Source organism: Prionailurus viverrinus, unplaced genomic scaffold (assembly GCF_022837055.1).
Source record: "Prionailurus viverrinus isolate Anna unplaced genomic scaffold, UM_Priviv_1.0 scaffold_62, whole genome shotgun sequence".
In the NCBI taxonomy this organism is placed as follows: Eukaryota; Metazoa; Chordata; class Mammalia; order Carnivora; family Felidae; genus Prionailurus; species Prionailurus viverrinus.
Window position 1 is genome coordinate 536,628 of NW_025927624.1, and position 24,625 is coordinate 561,252.

The window sequence follows — 24,625 nt, forward strand, 5'->3', positions numbered from 1 at the left end:
CCAAAATGTAAGACTTGGCTAGATGATGTAGGCCATGAATCATCAGGACCAGGTTTGTTAGATAGCCTTTAGAGCAAAAATATACCACAAAAACATGTTAATTTATTTGAAAAGAAAATTTAAAAAGTTAAGTGAAAGGTCAGCTATCTGTGTATTAAACCACGATTCTTGGTATCATTAAAAGTTGTCCTCTGGTTTTTTCATTAAGTTTTATTTTAATTCCAGTAATAATAGCATCATGTGTTATATTAGTTTATTAATATATTGATTCACCAACTCCATACTCACCCCGTGCTCATCATGACAAGGGCACTCCTTCATCCCCATCACCTCTTTCAGCCCTCACACCACTAACCTCCTCTCTGGGAACCATCTGTTTGTTCTCAGCAGTTAAGAGCCTATTTCTTGGTTTGTCTCTCCCTTTTTTTTATCCCTTTGCTCATTTCTTGTTTCTTAAGTGCTCATGATTAGCATCACATGGTATTTGGCTTTCCCTTATTTTCCTTAACATACTACTCTCAGTCTCCATCCAGGGCATTGAAATGGCAAGATTTCATTGTTTCATGGTTGACTAATATTCGAGTGTGTGTGTGTGTGTGTGTGTGTGTGTGTGTGTACATATCCACACACATACATACATATAGGACTTCTTCGTTCATTAATTTGTCCATGGATGCTTGCGCTGGCTATTGGAAATAATGCTGAAATAAACACAGAGGTGCATGTGTCCCATGGAATTCGTGTTTTTGTATTATCTTGGGTAGTATTCAGTAGTTACTGGTTCATAGGAGAGTTCTGTTATTAATTTTTTGAGAAACCTCCATACTGTTTTCCACAGGGGCTGCATTTGCATTTTCACCAACAGTGCAAGAGGTTTCCTTTGTCTCCACATCCTCGCAAGCACATGCTTCTTGTGTCTTGGAGTGTAGCCATTCTGACAGGTGTGACGTGATATCTCATTGTTCTTTTGGGGAGCATTTTTTCATGTGTCTGTTGACCATCTGTATATTGTCTTTGGAAAAATGTCTGGTTATGTCTTCTGCTCATTTTTAAACTGGGCTTTTTTGGAGGGGAGGATACTTACTCGTATCAATTTTTTATCCTTTGTGGATACTAACCCTTTACTGGATTTGCAAAACATTTGCAAATATGTTCTCCCATCCCAGAGGATGCCTTTTAGTTTTGACGGTTTCCTTCACTGTGCAAAAGCTTTGTAGGTTAATGTAGTCCCCATAGTTTATTCTTGCTTTATTTCCCTTGGCTCAGGAGACATATCTAGTAAAATGTTGCTACAGCCAAAGTCAGAGAAATGACGGCCTGTGCTCCCTTCAACGATTTTTTTTTTTTTATGGTTTCAAGTCTCACACTTAGGTCTGTAATTCATTTTTAGGTTATTTGTGTGTATGGTACAGAAATTGGCCCAGATTCCTTCTTTTGAATGTGGCTTGTCCGGTTTACCCAACACCATTTGGTGAAGAGACTGCCTTTTTCCCACTGGATAGTCTTTCCTCTTTGTGGAAGATGAACTGACCATACAGTGGTGGATTTATGTCTGGGTTTGCGGTTCTAGTCCACTGATCTATGAGGCTATTTTGTATGCCAGTACCCACCATACTGTTTGGATTACTACAGCTTTGGAATAGAACTTGAAAGCTGATATTGCGATACCTCCAGGGTTCCTCGTTTTCAATATTGCTTTGGCCGTTCAAGGTCTTTTGTGGTTCTATACAACCTGTAGGCTTGTTTGTCTAGCTCTGTGACAAATGCTGTTGGTATGGTGACAGGGATTGCATGACATCTGTAGATGGCTTTGGGTAGTGTAGACACTTTAAAAATATGTATTCTTCCCATCTGTGAGCATCAGATGTCTTTCTCTTTCTTTCTGTCACCTTCAATTTCTTTCATCAGTGTTTTACGGTTTCCAGAGTACAGGTCTTTCACAATTTGGACCCTGTTTTAAAAAAATTTTCAGTTCTCTATTTTGATTCCACCTCTGCTAACCTGTGGAATCTCCAGGAAAGACCCGGTCTGAGTTTCCATAACCAAGTATGACAAGCAGGGAATGCTCTGAAATAGTTGAATATTAAATGGATAAACGTTACCACAATGACTTCTCACCTCACATCTGTCAGAATGGCTCAGTTTCAACACACAGGAAACAACAAGGGTTGCTCGGGGTGTGGAGAAAAAACAACCCTTGTGCACCGGTCATGGGATGTAAATTGGTATTGCCACAGTGAAAGCCAGTATGGAGGGGCCTCAACAAATTAAAAACACAGATACCATAGGATCCAGTGATTCCACTACTGGGTATTTATTTACCCAAGGGAAATGGAAATACTAATTTGAAAAGATATATGCACCCCTATCTTTATTATAGCATTATTTACAAGAGACAATATATGGAAGCAACCCAAGTGTCCACCAATACATGAAGAGACCACACACACATACACACACACACACACACACACACACACACACACACACACTGAAATATTACGCAGCTATAGAAGAGAATGAGATCTGCAACATGATGGATATACCTAGATGGTTTGAGGCTAAGTGAAATAAGTCAGACAGATAAAGACAAATCCTATATGATTTCACTTCTGTGTAGAATGTAAATTGGGGAATATATGAACAGATAAAAAGCAGAAACAGCCCCATAAAAGCAGAGAATTGACTCTTGCCAGAAGGGAGGGGAAGTGGGGGGATGGACAAAATTGGTGAAGGGGAGAGGGAAGTTCAGGGTTCCAGTTATAGAATAAATAAATCACAAGGCTCAAAGGTACAGCATTGGGAATCTAGTCAGTGGTATCGTAATAGCATCACACTCTACCAGATGGGTGCTACACTTTGGTGAGCATGGTGGACCACCAGAGTTGTTGCATCACATATTACATTGTGTGTGAGGTAGACCTCTGTTTAAGTAAATGTATCAATGTTTAGGTTTCTATGTTATGCGTGGTCATACTAACTAGAGATTAAAAGATTAAAAGTTCCCAGGCCAACTTTGTTCCCACACTGGTCTTGCCTTATTTAGGTCCATAATAACTAGAAAGACATTCCAAGCCTTCAGGGGCATTCAGCTACCCAAGGAGAGAGACTGTGATCAAAACGGTCCTGGTAGTTGTGCCTCTATTTCTCTATACGCTGCCTGAATATTTTCTTCCCTATGAGCTCCCACTCCTACATCACTCTTCGGCACGGTTCGGTGGCATTCCCCAAACTTTCGATCTTTAGCCTATGAAGCCACACACACCTACAACCAGGATGGGCTCAAATGACCGAGGGTAGGAGCCATGTCCTGCTCCTGGAGAACAAGCGAATTGGGAGTCTCAGTCATCCACACAGTCACCTCAACCTAGGCATGTTATCACCGATCCAGATGAAGCTCCCTTACTGATTGGGCAAGTCAGTCCTACCCCTGCCCAGCCCTAACAGTACATGGGAAGGGCATCACAGATTTAGGAAAAGAGGTGGAGTGAGGAGACAGCTTGCCTTGGGGCATACATCTCTGTAGTCCAGAATCTTCACCCCCCACCCCCAATTCTTTGAGATGATCTAAGCCATCCTCCATAAGTTGGGGTGGACGTCGATGATATCATATTTCTATTTGCTGTAAACAGACTTTTCCTAGCAGCTCAAATGATTTTTAATCTCTCTCATCAGAAAATCTGAGGTATGCTCGCACCTTCGATGAAACCAAAACACACAAAAGCAGAAACCTGGTCACGACCCTCTTGACCTCTCTATTTGAATAAGCCTTTCTAAACAACTCCCCGAATCCTGGGTCCTTCATTCCTGTCATTCACCTTTATCTCACTTGGCATAAACCCCCATATTCTGACATCTTTCCTATAACTCTTGTTCCTATCCAACTCAGTGTTGTTCTCCTTGTAACCTGGTCTCCTCTGCTAATTCGAGTCTTACCCTCCTTCATTGTATTCATTAGACCCACTCCCCAGATTTCTATTATTAAAATATTTGTCTGCAAGATGAAGACAAAAAACAAAGAAAGAAAGAAAGGAAGAAAGAAAGAAGAAAGAAAGAAAGAAAGAAAGAAAGAAAAGAACCCAAATTTAAATCTCATTTCTGTCACTTATCATATCCCACTAGGTCACTTCAATCTCTTTTGAGTTTCAAACTGTCCATGTAAGTAACCATTCGGCAAGGAGGTTAAACAGAGGTTGAATTGCCAGAGGGTATTTTGATGAAGTAATTTCTGAGGTTCCCTAAATCTTGAGACTCTAAGTACTTTTGATTTGGCCTCTGGAAAAATGGAGAGTCCTTAGCTGGCAGAAGGGGAAATATTAATGGAAAAAAAAAGAAATACCAAGAAACCCAGAGAAGAAAGTAAAAAGGCAAAAACACAGTACATAAATGTCATGGGGAAAAAATCTCCAAAAAAAGAAAAAGCTTCCTACAACTAGTCAAGGGTACTAGTCCAAAGAGAAACCAGACTGGGAACTTAGGCAACAGAGAATCCTCGAAATATCCTAGCAATATCCTTGAGATAGAGACTGAATTTAATTAACATAACATGGTCTACACCCAGATATCCTTCCCTTACAGAAAACTCATTTGTCTCAAGAAGAGGAGATATCACCACATCTAAGGAGCTGCCTGACGACATCTTGCTTATTATGGAAAAGCTGTGACACCATGGCTATAGCTGACATCCACCATAATCTCGGATGGTAAAAACAAGGGACTAGTTACCACTTCCTAATTATTTTGTTAGCACTAGTGCTCAAATATATAAGGGCAAATGCTTGCATTAACCTGGTTTCTTAAGAAAACCCTAAATTAGAGTTCTGACATGATTACCTTTGACATTCTGAGTTGATCTGCCCTAGGACCTGTATCTTCATCTCAGTGCTGCTGAGGAACCAGAGAATGGATGTGGAAGCTACACAGGCTGACGGGCAAGCCCCTCAGCTACCCATTAACTATGGAATCAGGGTCGAGTCATCAACCTCCCTGAACCACAGTTGCCAAACTAATAAAAATTAGGCTACAACAACACAGCTATTTTGCAAAGCTATGCAATGCCTATATAACTTAAGAGATGTTATGCATAGGATATAGTGTCTTGTCCAGGGTAGAACACACAACAACTGCTTTTGTTCTCTGTGTTCCCTTAGGAAACACATAATTTTCAGTTCATTCATTTCACTTCCTTTCCTTTCATTTTCCATTTCATCTCATTTCATTCCTTTATACTTTGAGAGTGAGTGCACACAGAAATCGGGAAAGACATCCCAAGGAGGCTGTCAGCGCAAAACCCGACGTGGGGCTTGAACTCACAAACCTGAGTTGAATCAAGAGTCACAATCTTAACTGACTGAGCCACCCGGGTACCCCAGCAAATGTCATTTTTACAAATCCATAAAAATCCTACCTGGTTATAGAGTCTTCCTCAGCATTCTTATCTGATCCTAAAGAAGAAATCAAAATACATGTTAAATCAACAATCGAAAAATAGAGGAAATTACAAGTGTACGTCTTATGATGTGTTAAAAAGTATTGCTTTGGGACCACACATGGAAACCACACTACACTGAGTGGTAATTATACCATTCATAGGCTTAAAGCACTAAGAAATCTTACTTTCTCCTCTATATTGACCAAAAGCAAGAATGGGTTTTATGGAATTTGACAGCTACAGGTGAACTGATGTTTACAATGGCCATCACTGACCGACTCTATGACACTGGAGGAAAATGGTGTCATTAGGAGAATGATTATCACAAGCTGACAATTTCAAACTGCAACTACCATGATTTTTCTGGACTTCCACTCCTAGAGAAGTTAAAAGAGAGTTTTTTTATTTTGCTGTAACACAGAACTTCCCCAGCCATTTAGTAGAGACTGTTCAGTTTTAGGATGTAACACATCACAAATGTGCTCCATAGCTATTGTACTTTGCAGCATGGCCAAATCATAGCAAACAGACTCTCCCTGGCCTTATTTCCAATGGCAAGGTAAGTAGGAAGAATTTGGCATTCCAATTTGATAAAGTTCTAACTTCTCAAGACTGTCTCCTTCCATTGCTAGAGAGTCTATCTAGGCCCACTGAACATCACAGAGGATGGTCCCAATGTTAGTGCTATGTAGTGGCTCATGATGTCATTTTCCTCAACCCTCCCCATTAGGTTTCACACATCTAGAGAAATCATGCTTTTTTTCATGGAAGGCATATGTCATCAGATCCTCTACTGATGAGCAACAAAACAAAACAAAGGGCAAAGAATAGCTTGAATGCCTACATTCAATTAGTGGGGAAATTTAATTTTCTAAACATTCAACGATATCCACTGTATGATTGTTACTATATGACACTCTGGAAAGAGCAAGACTATGGAGGTAAGGGTTGGGGTGAATGTAGGGAAAAAGGGGCTCATCCCAGAGGACTATTTTTAAAAATTTTTTAACGTTTATTTATTTTAGAGACAGAACATGAATGGGGGGAGGGTCAGAGAGAGAGGGAGACACATAATCGGAAGCAGGCTCCAGGCTCCGATCTGTCATTCCAGAGCCTGACGCGGGTCTCGAACTCGTGAACCACGAGATCATGACCTGAGCCGAAGTCGGACACTTAACCGACTGAGCCACCCAGGCGCCCAAGCACAGAGAACTTTTAAGGCAGTGAAACTCTTTCACACGATACGACAAAGGTGGATTCACATCATTACACATTTGTTAAAACTCATAGAATGTATAACACCAAGGCTGAACACTAATGCAAATTAGAGACTTTGCCTGAAAATGATGAGTTAGTGTCCATATAAAATGCACCACTCTTGTCAGGGTGCCTGGGTGGCTCAATTGGTTCAGCGTCCATGTCTGGATCTGAGCTCAGGTCATGATCTCACTGTTCCTGGGATCAAGTCCTGCATCAGGCTCTGTGCTGACAGCACAGGATTCTTTCCCCGCTCTCCCTCTGCCCCTTGGCTGCTCACACGCATACATGCTCTGTCACTCAAAACTGAACAAAGGATCTGAAAAAAAATTACTACAAAAACGGACCACTGTCGTGCAAGATGTTAACAACAGGGGGGCTAGGTGTGTACGAGTGCATGGTATGGTATATGGAGACTCTCTGTGCTTTCTATTATATTTTGCTGTGAACTTAAAACTGCTGAAAAAAGAAGGCTCATTAAATGTAAAAAACAATCAAACAAAGTACAACAACCAAACATGGTATCCATTGAAGCTACTCTTAGCATATATTAACCATGATACAGCCACCTTGAACATTAAGATAGAGATCAAAGTAACACAATAGGGGTACTGTCTCCCATATGGAAGTATATGAAAATACATAAAACAAAACACAAAAATACAAGTTACTTGTATACTTAGGCAAGAAAACAATTGATGAATATGACCAAATATAACTATAAACAGGGATTCAGCACTATATGAATCAAACCTGGGTTTTCCATATAATTGAGATTTTATTCTAATTTTAAATAAAAAATCATTATGCTGATCGTATCTAAGAATCATAATGAAAGCTTAATCACATAAAAAAAGATGATAATGACCTAATATTGCCCTAGTCTTTTTCGTACAGATACCTACTTCATATGGATGATGAAACTGAAACCAGTACCATGGTAACCATCATATTACTTGCTATTAAAATAAAATTTTAAGACACCACCAAAAATGAATTGAGGGCTGTAATTCCTATGCAGAAAAGGTTTCATCCAGCAGGCCAAAGATGGCTACTCTCAGAATATCCTACTTGAATTACTGGCCCTTGGTGGTTCCCTGGGATATTGGATTTAAGGAAGGTTTCCACCATTCCCTAGCTTGGTAAGAGAAGCTCACTGTGCCTAAGTGTTGGTAAAATCAGTGTGTTTAAGGCCGTACACTTGATTTCTTTTTGGAAACCTGGAATTTTGGGACATGCTAAGGAGAAGATGCCTATGTGATTAGCATTTGATGAAAACCTCGGGCACTGAGTATCCATAAGCCTTGTACTGGCAGACAACATTTCACTTGTGCTGTCCTAATTTCATGCTGGAGGAATTAAGCACATCCTGCTAACTCCATAAAGATAGGATTACTGGAAGTCGTGCTTGGTCTACTCTGGACTTCACCCCATGCACCTTTTCTCTGTGCTGATTGGCGTTTCTAGCCTGTCCCCATAACAAACCATAGGCAACAACTATATGCTGAGTCCTGTGAGATCTTCCAGTGAATAATCAAATCTGGGTGTCGTTGTGGTGCCTCTATCACAACTGCATTATATGAAATTTTTATTATTTGGGTTGATGTCATACACGTGGTTACAGTCAGAAGGTTATGTCACAGAATACCTTTCCTGGAATCTCTTTTTCTTGGTATTTGCCTGGAAAATTCCTACATTCCTATACATCCTTTTGAAGAAAGGTTTAAAAGGAATAGATGAAATCATGATGTCAGAAAGTGTGAAACAAGCAACAACCCTATTTTACTCAGAAAAAAAAAAAAAAAGAGAGAATCCTGGTGGTTGCTGCTATGTTCTACCATACACAAGTTCCTCTCAAATATGAAAAATCAGTTAATTTTTCCAACTAACTAGGACTTAATTCATTTTTCTGGCAGATAGGAATCAAAAGAAGTAACAAGGATTGTTCTAGAAAAAACAGAACTATCAGACCTAGTATAAAAACATACTACTGATTATAGTTTTTTATTTGTTTCTTTTCCTTAATTTCTTAGACAATTAAAAATATAGTACACCTATTAAAGGCAGTCATTGCCAAAATAATCAAAAAGTCATAATTATTGTGTCCTCATTCCGGCTGCTCTCCTCTGTTCATCTGATAAAGTCCTACACATTTTTCATGTCCAATTTAAATGCTGGCACACAACCTGGAAACTTCTGAGTCTTCTGAGAGTTCTCTCTCACCCCCTAACTTTTCATATTCAGGAATCACAAATTTGTATTAACTATACTGTTTCGGTCTCTGCTTTATCTTTTCCCTGCCTGTGCCCTAGTCAAACATGAGTTCTTAACTGATGATTTTTGGAGGAAAAAAAAAAGCCACCAAATATTATTGTTATTTCTTAAATGAATAAAAAATAAGCAAAATAAATGAGAAAGACACAAGACCCTGAAAAAAATATTAATGGAATAAATTCAACCCCCTGACGTTTTCAATCTTCACACCTGAAAGTTTCACAATGGACTAATACTAGGCTAACAAAACAAGAGCTTCCTTTGCCTCCCAGTCTCTTTATGTGGTTTCCTATAACCTATCCTCCATATTAGGGTTCAGCAAGCTACGGCCACAGGCCAAATCCAACCTGCCATCTGATTCTGTAAATAATGTTTTATTGGGGCATAGCCCCATGTCTTCACTTACATATTGCTATAGCTGCTTTCACACTACAAGGGCAGAGCTGAGAAACCACATCACCTAAAATATTCACTGGCTCTTTAGGAAAAAGGCTTGGTGATCTGTATTTTATGCCATAACCAGAGTGTCCTAACTCAAATCTAATCTTATTAGTCTTCTGCTTCAAATTCTCCAAAATCCCTGCATCAAATACTGCTGGCTCCCTCCCTAAGAGCCATTCCATATTCTTCATTCTTGCTAGAGAATCACAACTTTATTTGGATATTTATTGTCTCCATACACAGAGAAGGCGGCCTCACCCCGCTTCAAAAAGAGAAAGGATTATTCTAAGCCAATCACAGAACCTGATTTACCAGGGAACAGTTTAGGAATGAGTATGTGATGTAACTTAGTCTTTAAAATGTTAGAGGAAGGCTACTGCAAGCCTCTTCCTAGTGAAAAGAAACACCTAAAGAAAAGCAGTCCTTCCCACCCACTGGATGTTGCCATGTGAGAATATGATACCTGGAGCTGTTGCTAAGTAGCCACCCCGGAAAGGAGAAATAAATATACCACCAACTCCAAAACTGAACAAGAGACGACTGGCATCCTGATGACATCACTGAACCATCAAAACATTTCTGGTTCCTGCTGTTTTAGTCACTGTTAGACGTCACCTATTATTTGCCGCTAAAAGCATTCTACCAGAGAAATTTCCCAAGGCCTATCGGGGAAGATCTACTCCTTTCTATAGCACTAAGAAACTTCCATAAGCTTGTCTTACCTAGGTATTCACCTCATTCCCAACCATTCCCATAGCACACGTTTTCTACCAGCAAAACCCAACTGCTCATAAATCCTGCTAAGTTCACTCGTACACCTTCGCCTCTGCACTGCTGTGTACTCCGCCAATCACGTAATCGTGATAGTTTACAAACATTGTCAAACATACAAATGTTGGTCCTTCTGCCTCTCTACCTGGCAAACTGAACTCCTCACTCTGCATGCTTACCGTAGATTCTACCCAGTCCTTGAAAACTCGGATTCCTCACCGGGAACTTACGGTAACTGGAACAAATGCCAATACAAAATAACAATGATAATTATAAGCTCTACGAGACTCTGGCACCTAGTAAGCACTAAATAGAGTAAATAATACAAATGGCAGTGGTAACAACAACTCCTGGGGTGCAGAGACTGGTTTTTGGATGTTTGTATTCTACAACAATAGGATACAACTTAGTAGCTAACAGGCACTTAAGAGTTACTTGTGAAGTGAACAAATGGACATGAATAAAAATGATTCCTTTGAAAATTATTTTTAAAAACCACAGAAACTTTTCTGTTTCAAAAACCACAGGGACAGCTCTATTCTGTTATGAGCAGCTTAATGATCAAAACACTGTCTGTTCTATCTTTGCCTTTCCTGTAACTTCCAAAACTAAGCTACAGAAGGTTCTTTGGTAACAGTCTGCCAAGTTAAAGCTTTCTTCCTACTTTTCAGATTGTACAGTGCACTAGGTGCCACCACTAGGGAGCAACAGTAGCATTTGTGTGTGTGTGTGTGTGTGTGTGTGTGTGTGTGTGTGATTGTGAAACATCTTTGTGCTGTTATTATAATTTCTGGAGCCCAAGTTGCCCTATTTGAATACTTATGAAGATAAAATTTTGACTAATGGCAACAGAGTATCTTATTCTAACAAAATTACAGTGTCATGACAATTCTCCAACAGAAGAAAACATTGTTCTAATGAAGTCAACATATCTCATTCTGGATTTGTTGTTGTTGTTGTTTTTAAATGTTTATTTTTTTTGAGAGATGCAGAGCATGCATGTACAGGGGAGGGGCAGAGAGAGAAGGAAAAGAGAAAATGCCACACAGGCTCTGAGCTGTCAGCAAGGAGCCCGACAGAGAAGTCTGACACAGGACTCCAACTCACCAACTGTGAGATGATGATGACCTGAGCTGAAATCAAGAGTTGGACACTTAACCGACACAGCCACCCAAGCGCCCCTCTCATTCTGTCTTGATTTATGAGGAGTGAAGTTGATAATGGTGAGACCTTGTTGAGACAATATGTGAAATAACCTATGCCTCTCAACAAGGCATTGCTTTTCTTCAGTACTCGTGGAAGCTATCTGTAAAAAAACAATCTCATTGGCAGTGCTGCACACTAGCTAAGATTTTCAGTTCTTATTATTTGCCATTTGTTTATGGTACCAGGAAAGTACTGTAGAATTCCCAGTTTGAGGGCTGGTTCATTTTTTAATGAGACAAATCGCTAGGTAACAATATTTACTAAATATAATCCATTTGTAAACATTTTATAAAAGATCCATTTTTATAACAAGTGCAATTTGTTATAATATGTTTATGGAGGAAACATAAAACATACTAACTTAAAAATCTTTTTTCCTCTGGGCACCTGGATGGCTCAGTTGGTGAAGCATCTGACCTTGGCTCAGGTCGTGATCTCGCAGCTCACGAGTTCGAACCCCACATTGGGCTCTCTGCTGTCAGTGGTGGAGCCTGCTTTGGATCCTCTGTCTACCTTCCTCTGTCCCTCTCCTGCTCTCTCTCTCTCTCTCTCTCTCTCTCTCTCAAAATTAAATAAACAGTTAACAAAGCATTTTCGTATTTATTACACAAAGATGTCACATGGTATTTTAGGGGTCATGACTAAAATAATGAATATCTTTTCAGATAATACTGCCTCATATTTTCAATTACCTACAGTTAACTTCTTAAATAATTCTGAACGTTAGACTATAGAGAAATTAAGAAAGAAAAAATATACATGCAATTTACACATTGGTGTTCTTTTCTTCATTGTTCTTTCATTATCAAAACACCCTTACTCTGACTTTACTTATGTTAGGACCACCAAGAGCAATTCACTATGTAAAGTCTTACCAGGATTGCTGTTTTGCAAAGAATTTTTAAGCATGATTTCTTCTTTATGTCGGCAAATTATTTCGTAATTGCTATGTATAAAAAAGGGTGATAAATAATATTACTATCTTAACGCTGATATGAAAAACATTGACCAAATAAATCAAATTCTTAGAGTATTTCAAATAATATCAGAGCAAATATCAAAACTTTAATTACCCCATATACTTCAAATTTGTACGTTCTAGAAGCTTTTCATTAAGTCTGTACTTAAAGAAGAAAAAAAACAGGAAGATGAACCAGTCATGAATTGAGGGCATTCTAGCTTAGTAAATTAGAACTAGTTTGCCAGGGTCACCTGGGTAGTTAAGCATCCAACTTTAGCTCAGGTCATGATCTCACGGTTTATGGCTTTGAGCCCCACATCGGGCTCTGTACTGATAGTGCAGAGCCTGGAGCCTGCTTCGGATTCTGTGTCTCCCTCTCTCTCTGCAACCACCCCACACCCCAGCTCGTACTCCGTCTCCCTCTATCAAAAGTAAATACACATCAAATAGAAATGAGAATAATTAGAATTCGCTTGCCAGAATGGAAAGTGTTTGGAACCCAGAAGTCCCAGCTCTATATCCTATAGCTCTTTGTTCTTGGAGAAGCCACTTCTCTTTGGCTCAAAATCTCCCTCTATAAAACAAGGGAAATTACTGCCTTACTTTACAAGGTTGATAAGAGGATAATGAGATATTATACCCAAAACATGGCCTCTCAGGCCATGGCCTCTTAGGTGATGCTCATTACTTTGGGAAGGGCAAGACGAGACCTTCCGTGACTTCAGAAAAGATGCTCCACAGGATTTAAAGCGGTGGTCCAGGGACACCTGGGTGGCTCAGTCCGTTGGGCATCCAACTCTTGATCTCAGCTTGGGTCTTGATCTCAGGCTCGTGAGTTCAAGCCCCATGTTGGACTCCACGCTGGGCATGGAGCCTACTCAAAAATAAGGCAGGGGTACAGATCTGCTAACAAAGGAGAAAGGGAAGTACGATCTCTTCCTGCAGTATCATTTGAACCTCTCTGACAGCTTAGAATGGTCCCAACTAACATCTTCTGGCAAAAAAAAAAAAACCAAAAAAACAAAAAAACAAGATCCTCAAAGGGTAACTCATAAGGAAAGTCTAGGCTAAGATATGGGTTCCACATAAGGTCTTTGAGTGTGGAGGGACAGGGGTGTATGGCAAAAGCAAGGAGGCCCAGCTGCCCCAACAGGGTGCTGGTGCTTTGGGATAGCTGCTGAGCATATGTGCATGTGCAGTGAACAAAGAAACTTTATAGCTTTGAAATCTAAATGTGGAACACCATGAAGACTGAAAACTCTGGATCAGCAAGGGAATCCTGGGAGTAAAGGTCAATCACGACCTGACTGCAGCACCAGTTTCAACAGCATTGCCACAGCAACAGAATCAAAGGAAACTGTAGAATGATCAGGATGTCCTTTTTTTCCCCCTCCAAATGACTTGTGAAAGAGGACTGTCTCTTTGGTCTTAGGGTGCTCCTTAGGTTCTTGGAAAATTCAAGGGACAGAGTACAGGAGATAGCCCTCAAAGGAAAGCAGAGGGTCTTCTACAAAACTGAACATGTCAAGACCCAAGTTACTAGTTAGAAAACACAGAGATGTAGCATTATTTGTGTCCCATGCAGAGGGGTTATACTTGAAATGAAATGGATAAGGTTAGGATCCTGGAGGATAAAGGTCTCAAAAGTCCTGAGATAAAGAATCCTGCACCCATTCCTACTTCCAACTAGTCTAGTCCTTTGCTTGATTTCTGGCTAATGTTGTGGACTAACCGACTGCCATTCCAAAACTGCCTGACCAAACTACGAAACCCCATCTGTTACATACGAAGTTAACAGTTAAATTATTTTAAACCTCAGTTTAGTAATAACTATCATTTTAATACAAACACTGACATTGGAATGCAATTTATAACTCAAAACGTCTTACAACTGTAAATGGCAGGACTTTAAAAAAATAATTGGCATATAAAAGAGTGGGACACCATAGAATCTTGGTGTCTTCCATTATGTGAAATGATGGTATATACAATAGGTCTATGCAGTTCTAGTCATATGATTGGCACTTAAATAAATTTTAGTTCTGAAAAGCATTATAGGAAAAGAGGACTAAATTAACAAAAGGAAAACATTTTTTAAGGACTTCTTACTTTGCTTCTCAAGAAACTTTAAGCCACAGGAAACTCAGGATTCCAATGACTAGGAACAGTTCATTTTATTAAATATTGAGGTCTACAGATTGTACGAAAATCAAGTATTTCCAGCGATCGATATTAGTACTTACTACTCTCATAAATTTCAGAAGGTCAGGTAAAGCTTATCTTTTACAATTTCCTATCTTCAGAAACTTTGAAAGGAAGGAGGAAAACTTCCCATTGAGATTAAGTCCTAATACTTCAATGTAAAATTTCTCATCTTAGGGGTGCCTTGCCGGCTCAGTCAGTAGAGCATAGGACCTTGATCTCAGGGTTGTAAATTTGAGCCCCACGATGGGTATAGAGATTACTTAAAAATAAAATCTGGCGCAGAGCCTGCTTTAGATGCTCTGTCCCTCCTCTCCCTTTCCCCCTCCCCCTGCTCATGCTTTCACCCTCAACAATACATAACACTTAAAACATAAAGTAAACAAGATAAAAGCTGGGGCACCTGGGTGGCTCAGTCTGTTAAGCGTGCAGCTCTTGATCTGGGCTCAAGTCACGATCTCATGTTCACTGGCTCAAGCCCCATGCTGGGACTCTTTGAAAAGTGTATTGGAAAAGTTCCTGCTTTCAGCATGGGGCCTGCTTGGGATTCTCTCTCTGTCCTTCCATTGTCCCCACCCCCACCCCCACCCCATCCCTCTCAAAAAATAAATAAATAAACTTAAAAAAATAAAATCTTTAGAAAATAAATAAATAAAATTCCTCATCTTGCTCATACTGTGCAAAATGAAGTCTTTGAGAACAAAAGGATCTTGGGTACAGTATGTCCGCTAAATAATATATGTGCAGGTTCTAGGTGATAAATAAATGGATGGAAAGAGTGGATAAATACATTTGGAGAGTTCAATATTTTTTAAAGAAAGGTATATAAAGGAAAGCATACTTCTGAAACAGTAAATAATCACTTATATTTGCTAGGTCTTATTTTTTTCATAAGCACACAACTAATATTTTTTATTTTCATGATTAATATAAACCATTTACCTATTACACGTAATAAAGCTACCTATAACAGAAAACATATGTATATGCTTAATATATGCATAATAAAATCTACAAGTGCAAATAAAAATACTCCCTTTACTTCTGAAGAGGCCAAAAGTTGTCCAAATATGCCAATCCTCAAAAAACATTTTAATTAACTAACTTTTCTTATTTTACATCTGAAAATATTTTTTAACACAAAGTGAGAAATTATTTTTATGTATATAAGATCAATATTCTTGCTCTTCTCTAGGATTACTTCAACAACAATAAACCCTTTCTGTCGAAATTAAACTTTTAATAGGACCTTTATACACATTTTCCTGTAGAAAGCACAGATTTTCTTTGAAGGCAAAGAAAAATGCATGTAAATACAAAGGCTCAGAAATAACAAATGTCGTCACATTTTGTGCATTTTTGGGCTTTACATAAAACCTTAGTCTGCTTGTGTGTACCTATGATCACACTGATTTTTGTTCTCACTTAATGATCAACTAAAGCACAGCTCTGCACCTCTGTGTATATCTATTATCTATGCCACTTTCAATGATCACATATCCATCTTATGGATGTAATGACATTTACTTATAAAAGCCATTATACGAGTTCTTCTTAATACATTGCTATTTTAAATAGTGCTGAGAAAAGCAAAATGTATGTCATTTATCTCTAGTGATTTCCTAAAGATATTTTAGTAGAAATAAAATTGATGGGTAAAAGGAATACCTATTTTTTTAATGTGGTACTTACACCAAATTGTCTGTTGGAAAGTCGAAAACAACTTAAACTTTAAGCGGCAGCATAAGCACCATCACTCTATTTTCACAAAGGTTGTAGATGGAAAACTGTATTTCAGTCCCTTTTTCACTTAAATTTCTTTTTTCCCAGGGACACTATATTTCCCTGTGTCCACTGGTCCCTTGTAGATATGCAAAGAAATACTTTGCACGATTTCAAATTACAGGTTTTTGTTCGTTTTGATTTCAAAGACTTCCCTGTAAAACGAAGATAGATTCTGTTGTCTGATACAAATATGTTGTAAATATTTGCAAGTGCATTGTCTTTTATTTTAATAATATTTTCTGATAGAGGCTTTTAGTTGTTTATGTTGCTAAATCAATCTCCAGGAATCTTGATTTAAAAAATATTTTTTAATATTTATTTATTTTTGGGAGACAGAGACACAGCGTGCAAGCAAGGGAGGGGCAGAGAGAGAGGGAGACACAGAAGCTGAGCTGTCAGCACAGAGCCTGAAGCGGGGCTCGAACCCACAAAGCACGGGATCATGACTCCCAAAGTCAGACCGCTTAACCGACTGAGCCACCCAGGGGCCCCAATTTTTTTTTTTTTTTGAGAGAGAAATAGACAGAGAGAGAGAGAGAGAGAGAGAGAGAGAGAGAGAGAGAGGCAACACAGAATCCCAAGCATGCTCCACATTGACAGCAGGGAACCCGTCGAAGGGCTTGAACCCACGAACACCTGAGATTATGACCTGAGCCGAAATCAAGAGTCAGAGGCTTAACTGACTGAGCCACCCAGGCACCCCCCAAAAGTCTTGCTTTTCAAGTCATTCTTAGGATGGGTAAATAGGCATTTGTGGGATTTTTTTCTGTTACTTTTCTTATTTTGCATATTACAATTTTTAAATTTATAGCCCATCTGGAACTTATTTTAGGGAGATAAAATTCTAACAAGTTTTCTCCAAATAGGCTGTTTCTCCACTACTTACGAATAGTTCACCTTTTCCTACTAATATGAAATGTCACCAGTATGAAATTCTAAAGTCTTAAGTATATTTGAGCGTTGGTCATGTTCTACTCTGCACCACACCTTTATCTGTCTTTTCAGCTGTGAGTAAATGAATAATTTGTGGAAATTTCAGGTACATTTTGATATCTGGAAGGGCAAATCTACCTCCTATATAAAAACATAAGTTCTTAGGTTAATTCCAGTTTGTTAACATACCGTTTTCTATCAGTTTCAGATGTACAAGACAGTGAGTCCAAAAATTTCCTTAATGACATCACAAGAAGAGCATGTGTAGCTCAAAATTCTTAAAACCAGGATGCTTTCATTTGCTTTACCTAACACTGACAAATACAGGAAGGGTACACATTTTGAGACAAAGGAGTCCTCCTATTCAGAGCCATCTTCCACTTCAAAATGTCCTTCCAAGGTCCCTCAGGAAATAGCACACACACCTAAGTGTACACAGACATAAACTGGGTACTGGATTTTGTCCCAAGAATGTCTAGCCCAGAAGTTGATTACAGGAATTATTTCATTATGCACTTTTCTATGACGTTATGGTATAAAAATGAATCCATTAAAAACAACATGTTGTCGACACTTAATTTCGTGTGTATTACTATTGAAATTTGGGTAAATCACGTCAAACTTGAGAGTCAAGTGGTCTTTTCAGGAATTACCGGGTACGTGCCAGGGCAGCTGAAGACTTTGTTTTTGCCGCTCACGCTGTCGGCCTGGTGCTAGACCACGTAGGGTTCCCACGACCGAGGGGCAGCGGGACCTCAGGAGGGAAGAGAACCCAGCCCCCCGAGGGAGGGCTCGGATGCACAGGTAGAGCTAGGCCAGGTGTGCTCTTCTCCCAGGTCCGTCCCACCTCCTCCCTGCCAGCCTCCAAGCCCCTATTACCTGTTCATCTTGTCTCTATCATCCACGCCATTTCCCCCCAAGAACAGAATCTGCTGCGCTTGCGCTGCGGTGCCCACGCAGGCAGCCTTGTGGATCTTTCTGAGATCTCTGTCTTGGACATGGTAACCCAGCAGCAAGTTGTCAGTTGTATTGTTCTTCTGCCCAACGCCCCTGCCCTGCCTCTGCAAGCCAGAAGCGGAGCCCAAGGGCGACATGCCCTTCTCCCTCCCGAACCCCCAAATCCTCTTCATTGCGAAGCCGGCGGGCTCCACAGAGACTTCACCCCGCCCTCCCTTTCCACTACCTCCCGAGCCCAACACTAGCGTCGGAGACAGGCCAAACCCGCCTGGCCACAACACGCCAGCAGTGAGGATCCGCGTTTGGGTAGCTGCCACTTCTCAGTCACCGGCAGCAAGCAATACCGCCAGGCACAAGCGCGCTTGCGCACTTCAGAAGAGGCAACCACTGCGCATGCGCACAGAGGCCTAACTGTCAACGGTACCCACAGCTCCGACGCCCCCCCTCGCCAGGCCCAGCGCGGGGCAGCGAACAGAGGGGAGGGGGCTCCGGTGGGGGGTGGGCCGGGGTCCCAAGCCGCGGAACCCAGCGGGAGCCGGCACCTCTGCTCGCCACGCTCGGGTCTCGCCTCGGCACCCTTCTCGCCCCACGCGCGCCTCCCGAGGGGCCCCTCCCCCGCGCCGCGGCCCAGGGTGCAGCCAGGCGGCCCTGCCTGGACCGCGGGAAGGGGTGGAGGTGGGGCGGGAGGCGGGGATAGGGGCCGGGCCCGGGGCCGCGACGCCCGCGAAGCCTGGAGCCCGCTGCAGCCGCCACCGGATCCCGGGATGGGACGAGAGACTGCGGAGGAAGCCAGCATCTCCCAGCCTGGAGCTCCGGGGGCCGCGGAGCCAACGCCGCCGCCGCCGCTGTTGCCTCTGCTGCTGAGACCAGGCTGGAGATGGGTGAGTTGACACTGGCGTCCCGGGGGACCCGCGCCACAGTCCCTCCATCCACGCACTCCTGGCCCTCCGCCTTGAACTCCGCGCTGCCGGCACAATCCCCCCCACCCTCACGCCTTCAGGGCTCCCACAGCCCCTTCCCTCCCTGAGCATGACCCTAGGGGCGGGAGCGGGAACCCCGGGCCCGGGGGTTGGGGGCTTCGAGACAGGGAGGTGGGGGCCGGATGCCAGGGAGACTACTGGGCTCCCACTCCCATGCCCAGCTGGGCACTGTGAACGGACGGGAGGGGGCTCCGGTGGGGGGTGGGGCGGGGTCCGGAGCTGCCAAGCCAGGCGGGAGCCAGCACCTATGCTCGCCGCGTTCCGGCCTGCCTTTGGCACCCCTCTCACCCCACACGACCCTCCCGGGGGGCCCTTTCCGCGCGCCGCGTCCCAGGGTGCAGCCTGGCCGCCGTGCCTGGACCGTGGGAAGGGGTGGAGGTGGGGCCGGGACGCGGGGCTATGGGCCGGGCGCGGGGCCGCGATGCCCGCGATGCCGGGCGCATGCCTCAGCCTCTGCCCGAGCCCGAGATGGGGTCACAGACTGCAGCAGACGCCAGCATCTCCCCGCCGGGGCCTCGAGGACTGGGCAGCCATCGCCGCCATCGCTGCCGCCGCTGTTGCCTGCGCTGCTGAGACCAGGCTGGAGATGGGTAAGTTGACCCTGGCATCCCAGGGAACCCGCTCCGCAGCCCCTCCATCCACGCCCTCCTCCTGGCCCTCCGCCTCCATCTCCGCCTCCACTTGACTCCTGAATGACTCTGTCCACTTGTGGTGATGGTCTGGTCACTGCTGTTCCTTTCTCTTCTTTCTCACACTCAGTGGGACATTTGGGCACTTGCAGCCCTTTTCCGGAATGCTCTCGGGATCTAGCAGAGGGAAAAGACTAATCAGAGGAGCAAGAACAGATTGGCGGCTCCATATGAAGGAGCAGCCCCCGGTGCCTACAGCCCTGCATGGTGCCCTGTGCCATTTGGTGAGGGATTCTTGAGTGTCCCCCGGTGGAGACGGTCGGGTCCTGAGCCGAGGGCGCCACGGCCCCTCGAAGGCAGGGGTGGGCAGAGTTGGATTGGGAAGGGAAAAGAGAAAGGGCTCTATGTTCCCGCTCCACAGAGGCTCCCCAGGCGCACCTGCTCCAGGCCACCTCTCCTGAAGGAGGTGGAAGACCTTGCTTGGGCTCCCAGAGAGCCGGAGCTGTAGGATCTGGGCCAGGAGCAGCCTGGTCACTTCCCCAGATCCCCGTGAGGCAGTGTTACCAGCCCCCGCTTTTCTGCCTCCAAGAGAGTAGGATTCCAGAGGTGGGGGCGGGGGGCAGAGCCAGGGTCCCAGCCCTTCCTTTGAGCCAGCAGGCAGCAGCCGGGCATGGTGCCAGGCACTGATGGGGTGAACCAGGGGTGAACTGAGCACCCAGGGGTGAACTGAGATCCCTTCCTGTTTCCCCTCCTTCCTTGCCGGGTCTCCTCCGGCCCATCAGCCATACTGCTCAGAGCGCTTTGAAGGCTGGAGCCCTTCCCCGTGTCTCTGCTCTCCACCACTTCACTCCCATTGTGGGGGACCCATCGAGTTCCTGTACATGAGCCACCTCATCGGGGTGTGCCTTGCCCAGTCAGGACTAGACTTTTTCCAACCCCAGACCAGTTGTGAGAGCCCAGCAGCACTGACTGCAGCTGCAGGTGTGTGGATTTGGGGGCGGAGGGGGGCTGTCGTCAGCACCTCCTTTGCATCAGGCTCTGTGCTGGGGCCCCAGGAGAGTTGGTCAGCACCGTCCAGTGTAGGGTGAGGAGCCCTGCGGGGCAGAGCAGGGGTGAGGCAGCTCAGTCCTTCCTCAGTCTGGGGGAAGTGCAGTTCAGCTGAGCCTACCTTGGCAGGGAGTGAAAGATTACACAGAAACTTGGAGCCTCCTAGAGGATTTGGACTTTATCCTGGGAGCAGGTGTTCCAAGCTGAGAGGGACAACATCAGATGTGGCTTTTGCTAGGCTCGTGGGGCTCAAGCCAGGAGCCCCTTCCCTGGCAAGGCTGCTGCTGTTGTCCAGGTGAGCGTGGATGGTGGCGCAGGCAGCGTGGGACAGTGGCACAGGGGGCCATGTGGGATGACGAGTACCTGGGCATTGAATAGATGTGCCTGGCAATGGGGAGCTCGAGGTCAGCGAGAAGCCAGATTCTGGATGACTGCCGGGCTCCTCGCCTGGGAGACTGGGTGGATGGTCATATCTCGGGTTATCAGCTCAGGTTTCCGGAACCACAATTTGAGCAATTTCTTTGTGCCTGGTTTTGCGGCAGAGGGTACCAGGCAGGATGGGAGCCAACTCTGAGCCCAGGCCTCTGCCCTCTACCTTGGCCCAGACCCTGCCGGGTCTGCTCATCTCTCTCCCTTCACCCTACAGCACTTTAGCCTCTTGAGTGCACGGCTGCACCTCGCAACTGTGCCCTGTACACATGGGGGAGCGCCACTCCACTCCTGCTACCTGGGTACACGGGGACCGCCCTCTGCACTGGCTCACCGCAGACCCTGTGCATTGATGTGTCTCATCCACTCGCCGTGCAAGGGCATTTCCCCCAGGCCACAAGGCGCAGCTCCTGTAACAAAGCCTCTCTGCACTATAGCTTGAATCTGTCACCCTCCTGGCCCTGTGCTAGAGCAGGCTCCAAGAGGACAGAAGAGGGCTGGGGCACACCCTCCCCTGCCCTCCCCCACCTCAGGCCTGTGGGCTTGAGATGGAGCTGAAGCTCCCTGCTGAAGTGGCCCTTTGTACATTGTCCCCCTGGAGGATGGGGGAGCCTGGTGGGAGGGACTGGCACTGCCCGACACCATGTGCTGATCTCAGGGGCACTGAGGATCCAGGTGGGGAGTGCAGGGAGTGGGGGGGGGGTTCACTGGGCCTTGGATCAGGGGAGAACACCCTGCCATGTATGGGCTCGCACTGGCCGGGCCTGCCGCCCCACACTAGATGGTACTTGTCATCACTTCTCTGGCAAGGTGTGTCCTTAGGCACCAGTTGTTTAGGGAGTTCTGCTCCAGGCCAGGCTTTGTTCTAGGGGGTGGGGCTCCACTGTGCCTGGTGACCGGTGACTGAGGCTTGCAGGCTTAAGATGACTCTGCTCTCCTGTTGACATTCTGAGTGCCAGGGTGTGGGTGGGGGAGACAAACCATGAACAGGTAAACAAGGAGATGGCTAGCTTCCGCTGTGAGTGCTGGGGAGAAGAAAACATGGGCAGGGGACAGCCGCTGTAGCTGGAGGGCCAGGTGGGCTCCTCTGAGCAGGCAAACACATTCCAGGCCGAGGAGCAGCCAGTGGGAGGACCCTGAGACGGACAGGTGGGGACTGTGACTGGAGCCGTGTGGACGAGGGCGGCGAGGGCAGCAAAGATTCCAGGACTAGAATGGCGGGGTCTGTGGGCCCAGAGAGGAGTTTGGATTTCATTCTGAGGGAGACTAGTGTGCGGTGGGGTCGAGGGGAGGGTCTTGTGGGAGGAGGTTGGGTGGGGTGGGGGAGGGGGTATGTGGCCTGGTGGGGACTTTGCAGTGACAGAATTTGTGGGGCCCAGTGCCAAATGAAAATGTAGGCCCCAAGGGACGCCTGGGTGTCTCAGTGGTTTAAGCATACGACTCTTGATTTCTGCTCAGGTCAGGAGTCCAGGGTTATGGGATTGAGCCCTGCGTCTGGCTCCGCATTGAGCCTGGAGCTTTTTTGAGATTCTCTCTCTCTCTCTCTCCATCTGCCCCCCCACTCTTGTGTGCGCTCTCTGACTCTCTGTCTCTGTCTCTCTCTCTCTCTCTCTCTCTCTCTCTCAAATAAAATAAAATAGAGGCACCTGGGTGGCTCACTTGGTTGACCACTTCAGCTCAGGTCATGATATCGAAGTTCGTGGGTTTGAGCTCTGTGTCAGCCTCTGTGCTGACAGCTCAGAGTCTGGAGCCTGCTTCAGATCCCACATTTCCCTCTCTCTCTGCCCCTCCCCTGCTCACGCTCGGTCTCTCTCTCTCAAAAATAAACATAAAAAAATAAAATAATGAAAAGAAAAAAAAACGAATGAAATCACAACTATATTCAGTTAATCTGAGAAATGCAAAGTTTGTTTAACATGAGCAAATGATGTAATTCCCCACATTAACAAATACTTTATTTTATTTTTTTATTTTTACTTTTTTAATTTAATTTTTTATTTTTCAGAATTTACATCCCAAATAGTTAGCATAGAGTGAAGCAATGATTTAAGGAGTAGATTCCTTAGTGCCCTTGACCATTTAGCCCATCCCCCCTCCCACTACCCCTCCAGCAACCCTCAGTTTGTTCTCCATATTTGTGAGTCTCTTCTGTTTTGTCCCCCTCCCTGTTTTTATATTATGTTTGTTTCCCTTCCCTTATGTTCATCTGTTTTGTCTCTTACAGTCCTCATATGAGTGAAGTCATATGATTTTTGTCTTTCTCTGACTAATTTCACTTAGCATATTACCCTCCAGTTCCATCCATGTAGTTGCAAATGGCAAGATTTCATTATTTTTGATTGCCGAGTGATATTCCACTGTATCTAGATACCACATCTTCTTTATCCATTCATCCATCGATGGACATTTGGGCTCCTTTGCATACTTTGGCTATTGTTGATAGTGCTGCTATATACATGGGGTGCATGTGTCCCATCGAAACAGCACACCTGTATCTCATGGATAAATGCTTAGTAGTGCAATTGCTGGGTTGTAGGGTAGTTCTATTTTTAGTTTTTTGAGCAAACTCCATACTGTTTTCCAGAGTGGCTGCACCAGCTTGCATTGCCACCAACAATGTAAAAGAGATCCTCCTTCTCCACATCCTCGCCAACATCTGTTGTTGCCTGAGTTGTTCATGTGAGCCATTCTGACAGGCAGAAGGGGTTAGCTCAGTGTGGTTTTGATTTTTATTTCCCTGATGATGAGTGATGTGGAGCATTTTTTCATGTGTCAGTTGGCCATCTGGATGTCTTCTTTGGAGAAGTGTCTATTCATGTCTTTTGCCCATTTCTTCACTGGATTATTTGTTGTTTGGGTGGTTGAGTTTGAGAAGTTCTTTGTAGATTTTGGATACTAACCCTTTATCTGATATGTCATTTGCAAATACCTTCTCCCATTCTGTCAGTTGCCTTTTCGTTTTTCTAATTGTTTCCTTCGCTGTACAGAAGCCTTTTTGTCTGATGCGGTCCCACTAGTTCATTTTTGCTTTTGTTTCCCTTGCCTCCGGAGACGTGTTGAATAAGAAGTTGCTGCGGCCAAGATCAAAGAGGTTTTTGCCTGCTTTCTCCTTGAGGATTTTGATGGCTTCCTGTCTTGCATTGAGGTCTTCCATCCATTTTGAGTTTATTTTTGTGTAAGAAAGGTGTAAGGAAGTGGTCCAGGTTCATTCTTCTGCATGTCGCTGTCCAGTTTCCCAGCACCACTTGCTCGGGAGACTCTCTTTATGCCATTGGATATTCTTTCCTACTCTGTGAAAGATTAGTTGGCCATACGTTTGTGG

The 24,625-nt window shown here is 44.1% G+C and overlaps 1 protein-coding gene across 1 annotated transcript in view; it reads right to left on the reverse strand.

Annotated features, from left to right (window-relative positions):
* Positions 1–24,625, reverse strand: part of LOC125159788 (ankyrin repeat domain-containing protein 26-like) — a 708,468-nt gene that overhangs the window by 305,694 nt on the left and 378,149 nt on the right. The window contains exon 6 of the mRNA XM_047848410.1: positions 5,408–5,444. Within this exon, the coding sequence (XP_047704366.1) occupies positions 5,408–5,444 (37 nt within the window). The remainder of the gene's footprint in view (positions 1–5,407; positions 5,445–24,625) is intronic.